We start from the raw sequence: 9553 nt of genomic DNA, 5'->3' as shown, positions 1-9553 counted from the left end.
TACGTCAATTTACACGTGTAAATACATAGACGTGTTATTTACCTAAGATTTACGAAACGTTGGTTATATAACAACGTGAAATTGTAAATATGACTATATACCTAATAGACTCTAAAATATCTCAGTATTAAGCTAATTCTCGATGCTACGGTTCCGATCAATTACATCCATGGGAAATTGAAGAGTCATCTTCGATAGTTTTAACTTTGGGTGAACGAAACAATAGATTATCAAACGTTTCTATATTAGATTGACGTGGGAGATTATTATTAAGTTGATTTTTTTTTATAAACAGCTACTCAAATCAATATATTGATAAAATTCAAAAGGTTTAGATTACAAGAATAGCGCAATAGAAATTCAAAAATTTCTACATGAAAAAGATGAAAAGTGGACCACAAATAATCATAAATACAACAAAATAATATGTCGGCTACCCGTCTATACAGGTAACCAGTCATTATTAGATTTTAACACGAGTCACGAGTGGAAACACCGATCTTTGTCTGTTGTAGATTGCGATTATAAGGGTCTTGTCCAACTGAGATCCACGCCCAAAGAAAACCATATCTTAGATATGAGATTTAGATCTAAAGAAACTAATCACTCCGGTTAAAGATCGGACGGTACAAAATCCAAATTTAATAAGTCTAGATTATTGAAACATGATCAAAAAACTTGTAAAACATGAAGAAGATTATAAAGATAAAAAAGTACTTTTTCTTAGATCGATATTCCTCCGTTAATCGAGACCATCAGAGTCTCCGTGTCTCAGGGGAGGCGACGATACCGAAAATGGAAAGTCAAAGTCTTGATTTTTGAAAGAGAGAGCGTGGCGGTTAGAGTTTTTTTTATACTAAAATGGCAAAAAATATTAGCCTCAATTAAAGTTGCATAGATGACCTTAGACGTAGCAATATTTTTGTGCGACTAAATTGTTGACATATTAATGAGGCTCGGAAGTTTTATATATTCGCTTTCATATCAACATCATGGAAACGTGACAGAGAGAGAAGAGTTAAATCTTTCTTTTCTATAACACGTAACTGGGTTGAAAATTTTAGATCAATATGATGCCAAGTGATAGCTTAGTTCTTACATTTTGTGTCGTTATTAAAGATAAATTCACTTAAAGATTGGAGTTCGTGACTTTGCTAGCTAGGTATCTTGTAATTTATGTATACATAAGATGCAAGCCTCTCCTTTGAATTAAAATACAACACATTGACTATTTTTTTTAAAATAAGTATAAATTTTTACTTTTAACATATTATCACTTCAGATATAATTGAAAATTATATCTAAAAATATAGCTTTAACTTTATAACTACATCTTGGCACATAAATAAAATTTATATAATTTCATTTAAACATTTTCTCAACTAAATATTTTATATTACAAAAAAATTATTAATTCTTCTTGTTGAACAACAAGTTACTGTTAACAACGTATATATATGTGTATATATATATACACACATATATATTTAATTAGCCACACTTTTCGTTGACATTCTTATACTAACATCCTGCCAGAAATTATGTGTGTGTCTTCTCTAATAAAATGGTATTAATAAGCAACATCACCTTTAAATAGTTTGTATTAATTGACAATTTGACATGTATGTAGAAGTTAATTAGGAAACTACCCCACATAAAAAATAGATGAGTTAAAAGTTAAAACAAGCGAAGAGTTGTTACGTAATTTTTTTTTGCCAAACGGTCCCATTCTAACGTATGACGGTATGATAACAACAGCCACACAAATAATTGTTGCTATACTAAGACAGAGACAGAAAAAAGATTGGATATATATATATATATATATATATATATATATATATATATATATATATATTACTATTAAGTTAACTTCCAAGTGCAATAAGAATGATTATTATAGTGATAATTACTTAAGACTTAGGGTACAGCTTCCATGTAGGAGACAGCTTCAGGGATTGAAGTCCTCAAACATGGCTGTATTTAATTTCACATAAAATAAAAAGTACTATTCTTAGAATATAAAAAGAATAGGAAAACTGAATATCTTATTGCACAACAACATAGTTTGTAGTACCACGTGGTCATTTTTTAACGTTTCTCAATCTCAACACGTTCAGTGCATATTTTTTTTTTTTTTTTCATTTTCCGGGAAAATTCCAGCGCTGAGACAAAAAGGTAAATAATGCCAATGCCGGATATTGAATGTAAACCTTGAAATGAAACCACCCGTGCTATTCCACAATTTTCCCTGCAGCCAAACACTCCCTTACTTGGAAACTTCCAATAATTGCTTCCAACACAATTGATTAGCTAATACAAGTTTACAAGTTACAACCAACGAGCTTAATTTCTTTCATCGCTAAATAATTATTAAATCGAAACCTTGAATATAGAAGATGAGAATTTAAATAAATCTAAGAAACGTGGCTTCTTTCTTTCGACATATTTAAAATAAAAATAAAATAAAATAAAAAAACCCTCAGCTCTATAATTCGGATAACTAAAACTGAGTTTAATACATCGAAATTTAGTTAAAACTGAGGCATATTAGCTATGAAAGACTACACAATTATCAAGCCTACTAATTAAGAGATAAAAGCCCGCCTTAAATAAGGAATTTCAATATATTTTTTTTCCTTGCCTCTTTTACCCACTTGAGAAAAACAGTGAGCCTGATGAGCTTGAAGAAGGTGTGGTTTGATAAGTCGATTTTTGCCTGAAACAATCTAAGGACAATATTCTTGGCGGTGACAAAGCCACCGTCACAGACGACGATGACTGAGCTCCCGAATCCGGTGGAGACCCTATCAAGTTTTAATTCATGATATTATTAATGATAAAAGACAGGTCACAAATTCATACACGTGAAAATAAAAAAATAAAAACATGCATATAAAAGTGCCTATCGATAATTGACTAACATACTTGAAGATATCTAACTAAGCAACTCGTACTTCCACGTTCGACTATTTTATACTAATTTTTCACAAATTTTGGCTAATCTAAAACTAAATCACGTGTAATTAACACTCATGTAACCATGCAAAGTTGCCCTAATGATCGTGAAAACATTAGTACTGCGGGGCTATAGAATAATAACTAATGACATATATATTGTTCTATTCACTTACTGGGAACACTATGGTCAGAAGATGGATTAGTACCAGTGATCTCTAGTTGCGAAGAAGAAGAATTAGGCTTTGGATTATCTGGGTTCGGTTGTTGCTGAGTCTTTCTTCGGCGACGGTTGTGATCGGCCAGCCTTTTCCGACAGCTTCTTTTGCCGTTGTCAAACTCCGACAGAAGGTGAAATCTTTTAAAATAAAAAAAAATAAAAAAATTAATCATTAATTATCGTCAGAGCCAATAATAAAAGATCTTCATTACAATTATGGGCAAGACTTATTAGTCTAGACTCTAGAGATAATTATATACAAGTGGTGACAAAACAAATGTAGCCTGTGAGAGAGATACTGTAAAATTAAAAAATAAAAATAAAAATTGAGTGTAATTAGGCAAAATTCACGGACGCAAATGCCCTCGGGATTTCCCCACGTACGGCGGCGGACCAATCATTGGGTTCCGTCCGAGCAACGCATCCGCAGCAGAGAGGAAGGGCTTTTCCGTAATTTGACAAGAATCTAACCTCGTGGATTAATTAAGTACAACTAGTACTAACCTCGGGATTAACCCGGCCCTTAGTTAGTTAGTACTTAGTACATACAGAAAATCGAATCATATATATATATATATAACCTGCTGCACTGCTGGCAGAATCGCTGGGTCAAGCCGGCGGCGATAACAGTGGAGGCCTTGGAGTGAAACTCGCAGACCTTGTGGCGGCGATGATAGTGCTTGGCATGAGACAGATCAGCATTGCAGCCCTCGGCCTGGCAGCGCGGCGAGTTGGCGGCGGCGGAGGAGCCGAGCTCCATGGGCCTGGGGCGGCGGTAGAGGCGGCTGACGAAGTCATCCTCGGAGGAAGCGAAGTAGGTTCTGCCGCCGAGGTTCAGCCCGATCCTCGACGACCCCATCAGGTCCGCCGCCAAGCCGCTCTCCTCCGCCTTCGGCACCACCATGTACTGCATCGACGCGTACGCCGACGCGCCCTGGAACGCGCGTGGGTCGTACAGCGCCTGCTGCGGGCTGCTGAAGTGGTGCGGGAAGAGAGCGGTGGTGTTGGCGGCGGCGGAGAGATCGTGGGTGTGAGTGAGGAAGTGGGTTTGGTGGTCGGAGAAGGTTTGGGGTTGGTGGTGGTGGTCGGAGGTGTAGTGGTCGATGAAGCTGTGGTGGGGCTGCTCGGAGCTGTGGTGGTGGTGATGGCCCGCCTGTGCCTCTTCTCCGGTCAGCTGCATCATTCCCGACGGGTTTCCCCATTCGTAGTCAAGCATTATCTCTCCGATCACTAATTTAAACCTGTAATATGTATATATATATATACAACGTTGGAATTCAAAGCAACAAGTTATATAAACATATGTACATGTATATATAGATACTCATAGAGAGAAGCAGCTGTACCGTTGTGAAAGAAGGAAAATTGGGGGAGAGAGAGAAAGAGAGTAAGAGAGAGGATGTTAAAGCAATAATGATTTGTTGTGTGTTACTTATTTCTTTCTTTTTTCTCTCTCTCTCTCTCTATAATAGCAATTTTTTTTTTTTATTTGGGGGGGAAATGGTAGTAATTAGTGAGTAAAAGTGGTATGAGTTTGGTGAAAGATGAGTGGGGGAAAACTGAGGTATGAGGCGGCTAAAGTGCAGAAAAGAGGGCATTGGTTTGGGTTTAGTAACTTAGTATTGTAAGTTGTAACAGTGTAAATGAGGACTTGTGTTTGTTAGTGCTCACTCTATTTACTCTTTTGCCCTCCCACTCTCCAGCTTATATACCAGATACAACAAATTCCAAAAAAAAAAAACCACTAATAATGTAACTGACGTGTGGTTTTGATTGGAGTTTTTTAAGTCCTAAATCCCGAGAAGAAGAAGAAGAAGAGGAGAGTGAGAATGGTCTTTGTCAAGTCTCTCTCTCTCCTCTATCTCTGTTGCTTAGCCCACGCGGTTTAGGGGTATTTAAGTTCCGGGTCCCACTTCCTATTTGCTTCGGTCTAGTTTCACCAGCTCTCTCTCTCTCTCTCTCTCTCTTACTAGATATCATGGCCTTTTGAGTGAGAGATTTTGTATGTATTTTGGTCATGATTTTTCTTTGGAGGGTCTTTATTTTTTCTCACCTGTTTTTCACAGTTCTATTTAATCCCCTCTATGGTGGAAAATGGAATAACCTCTTTTTCACCATGAAAACGACCCGTTTTTAGAGCCACTACTTTTAATATCCAAACTGATCACTGTGTGCCATCAAAACAATCTCTTGGAGTTTAATTTGATTAGTTTAGCTTTTTTTGCGTAAACTAATTATTATTAAAGTTGGTATCAAAAGCTGGGGTGTAAAGAAGAGACTCCGAGCCTAAGATCCTTTTATTTCTTTTTCTTTTTTCCTGAAAACAAATGAGTCAACATCAGATAAGAAAGCTGTTTTTACTCTGTAACTTATAACTGAATTTGATTGGTCTAAAATTTAAATAAATTAATCCAAAAAAGAAATTAAAAATCTTAGCATAAATCTTTGCAGCAGATCAAGGAACCAAAAGCATAATCAATCAGTAATCATCATACTGACCCCAATATAATTGGAAGGCTTAACTGAGTTTTTCAACTTTGAAGCAATAAATTTTAGGTCACTGTGGACTGACATTCACAAAATAGATAAATAAATAAACAAACTAATCACAATAATCATTACTTTCTTTTTGGCCCTCCCAATTGATTCGTAATCACCGCCGGAATATTTCGTTGCTTATCTATCTGGGAACCATAAGATAATACTGTCTACCTTTGGGATAAAATCAAATCAAATAAAATAAAATCGTGGAGATAAAAAAAGAAAAAATAAATGAGCGAATGAATGAGCATTTACATCGATTAGCCAAACAGTACTTTTATGAATCGAAAGAAATAGATCGAGTGGTGTTTCCATTTCGCTTAATCCTATCCACTGCTTGTGTTTGAACAAATCAGGAATTCAGATAGCGATGCGCTTACAAACAGTTTGGATTTTCTTATACTAATATTTCCTCGATCTCACGCGAATCGCAAAGTTCATTTATAAAATTTGATGAATATATATATCTGTGTAAATGTGTGTGCTGCAACTTTGCCTTTTTTTTTTGCCCTTAACCTGAGCGCAAGGAATATAAAACAAAAATAGAGCTTTTCAAGATTTAAAATATATAAAGAAAATATATAAATGACTCATATGAATTAAGTTTGTTTTTTCTTTGAGACACATGATGTACTTACCGAAAAAACCATTCCTAGTACTCAACGCAATGATTACAAATTTAACAAAAATTTCTTGAACTTCCATTAACATTCCTTTTTGCGGTAGATGCTTATAACCAAAAGGCAAAACTTTCACTTTTTTTTTTTCAAAATTCTCTTCGCCAATGGATATTTCATGTGTTTGTTAGAATGTTAATTATGATTTTAATATGCAGTTCAGGAAGAAAACAAATTATATAGCTTGGCGCGCGTTGGTCTAGTTTAAAATGTATTTTTTATTTTATAATTTCTGGCCAGGTTATCAATAACATATACCAAATATTATCAATTTCAGTAGAACGTTTTAATGAAATATCAAATGAATCCATGATAAATTAATTTAATGTGATTCAGTCATCAACTTTGTTTGTTTCGTTTTAACATTTTTTTTTTCAATCCCCAGTTGTAATATTGGCAAGCTGAAGTTTTCTATACATCCTGCATGTAAACCCGCCCCTAGAGCCGACAAATAAATCTCGTTTGTTTTCGGGCTGATTTTACCTAGTAGATCACAAAGCTACATAAGAATATATAAAATGGAAAAGAAAATGTGTATGGAATGAGTTTTTTGTAATGTGTTTCTTATTTCTAGATTTTGTATACATTTTAAAATCATTCAATTATATATGATGAGTTTTGTAGGTGCTATCAAGGAACCCCCGTGCATCCAAGCAACCAGACGTGCACGCACGGGCGACCGTGCCCGCTAACATGATATCTCTCTACTAATACAAATAAGTAAGCTTAAGCCGCGACATTTGTCGCGGTTAAATTTGATTTAAACCGTCCAATAATATATTCATTGAAATCGAATTAGCCGCAAGTAGTAAAGGCTAAATAGGCTAAAAATTGTGGCTAATTTTAGTTGTGGTCGAATCTATGTTTTATTATAGTGCTCTCTATCTCTCTCTCTATACATACGAACAAACAAAGACTACGACCTCTCATAGGCAATTATCACCTTCACATTTCACCAATACTAATCTCAAGAGTGAAAATTTGCGCACTGAGAACATACACGGTTCATTCTGACTCGTTACTCAAGTAACGAAACGATGGGAGACTCACAATCAGGCAGAGGACAAGCTCTATAATTAAAACATCAAAGAACTCAATTCTTATGGTATCAAATTTTTAACTTAGTGCATTCTTGGGTGTAAAGTTAGAATGTTGCTTTCGATCGTCTTTGGCCTAAATCGAGCTTCATTATTATGCACTAGAATGAGGTAGCTTGTAAACAAAACACTATAAATTAATTAAACCTTGCGGGACAATTTCAAACCAACAACTATGAACCTAAGCTTTTGTCAAGAAATTATAAATGTATGTTTCAAATAGGTATACGTGCACTTACTCTAGCTTGTTGCGTACGTGAAATTACCAAAGAATGACACTCCATGTGTTGCTTCATATTGATCCTCACCATATCACGCGGATGGAGTAATTGTTTATATGACTATATATTTGATATATATTATACGCTACAAGGTGGCATTTTTATCATAACCTATCCTGAAAAATTCCCATTGATAGATGCCCCCAAAATAGAGGACGTCCATGTAAGAGCCCTACATGTGGGAGTCCTGGATATTTCATAACGCAAATGCACCTGTCCCACAAGTTATACAGTGATTCATGATTATAAGTTCGAATGTAGAACCAACGATGAATAAATTATTTACTATACTTTTGAAAGCTATAGAATTGAATCCAAATAATGAAAGTTTATTAGTTGCTAAAGTGAAATAGAGTGCAATAATTAAAATGAGTATCTAACGAAAAAATAAATAGTGATTACTATATAACCATTGAATGATTACGAAGAACCATCCCTAATCTAATCATCATTCGTTCGTTTCCTATGTTCTAGACAAATTCACATGAAAATAATCGCTAACCTCTGTCGAGTCGTATTACTTCTCGGTCCCTTCCTATTAGAATAATCAAAAGCATTAAGAGCGATAATTAGCCACGTAAACGTCTAGAATCTTAGAAAACTAAACTGTGACACATATGCATTAAGTAGACAATGAATATACATAAAATCATGAAAATGTATTGAAAATGACAAGAGCGATAACGTTAATGAATCATTGAGCAAAACATTGATTTAGCCCCCAATAAAAATTTAGTTTCACATAATTGAACTAAAAGTGATAAGAATAAAGGAATTCAAAATTATCAAGAAAAAAGTTTAAGAATATAAAGAAGAAGCCTCCAAGTTCTCTAAACACTAGTGAGAAACTAAAAAAAAAAAAAAATGTAGTGTAAAATTATGACTAAATTCATGTTTATAGAATTTGGGTGTATTTTCGGAAGAAAAAAATATGGGATTTGATAAGATGGATAAAATCGTCCCAAAATCGAAGAAACTAAAAAAAAAGAAAAAAAAAACATAAGCAACGCTAGAGGTAGCGCGGCTTGCTTATCGATTTCCGAAGTGAAGCGCAATCAAGAGTTACCATGTCGCCCTAGTGTGACTAATCTTATATGGGTGGTTACGTAATGGAAATAGAGCAGAATGCTGCTTAAAATGATATGGCACGTCAAAATATGTATGTGGCACATCAAATGGTCATACACGAGGGTAAAAAAAAGCTTTGCACTTGCATCAAAGTGAGATTTTTCAGGGCCAAAAGTCTATGCGGTGTGTCTGATTATTGCATATAGAGAGGCGTTGGAAACCTTATTGAAAGATCTATTGGTTGATGCGAACAAACAGTATCAAGTCCTCCATTTAGAGCCTCGAAATCATAAAGAAAATGACGCATCTTGGCTCGTATCGCTCAAATTTGTAAGAAAATCATATGAATCATTTTGAGCTGCTCTTATTTTGTACAATTAAGCTCAAAAGCTATAATCTCAATAAAGAGAGAAAAATACAAAAAAAACTATGTATCAAAACTTTCGCAAACTCGCTACGATATATCTTAAAGGTGTGGGGTTCCATCTAAAACCAAGCTTGGCAATTAGAGGAGTAACCCACAAGCCTTATAAAGAGCCCAGGATCGTAATACTCAATCGATGTGGGACTATCCTTGATACACCCACTCACGCGCACATGCACACATTGGCACAGGCACTGGAAGCGTGAAGTATAGGTTCGATCAGGTAGCCCACAACCGAGAATGGGCCCCGCTCTGATACCATCTTAAAGGTGCGGGGTTCCATCTAA

At 35.2% G+C, this 9553-nt stretch overlaps 1 protein-coding gene across 1 annotated transcript; it reads right to left on the bottom strand.

Annotated features, from left to right (window-relative positions):
- Positions 1-1894: 1894 nt before the first annotated feature.
- Positions 1895-4483, bottom strand: LOC149400566 (squamosa promoter-binding-like protein 8). The gene is made up of 4 exons (XM_089612567.1): positions 3760-4483; positions 3135-3316; positions 2658-2807; positions 1895-2251 (listed from the first exon to the last, which is right to left on the bottom strand). Exons 1-4 carry the CDS (start codon positions 4392-4394, stop codon positions 2235-2237), a joined length of 984 nt encoding a protein of 327 aa, XP_089468693.1. The 5' UTR covers positions 4395-4483; the 3' UTR covers positions 1895-2234.
- Positions 4484-9553: the final 5070 nt, after the last annotated feature.

The sequence above is a fragment of the Urtica dioica genome, chromosome 4 (assembly GCF_054948205.1).
Source record: "Urtica dioica subsp. dioica isolate 48M chromosome 4, U.dioica_male_clone48M_v1_H2, whole genome shotgun sequence".
NCBI classification, from domain to species: domain Eukaryota; kingdom Viridiplantae; phylum Streptophyta; class Magnoliopsida; order Rosales; family Urticaceae; genus Urtica; species Urtica dioica.
This window is presented reverse-complemented; position numbering and strand designations above follow the sequence as displayed.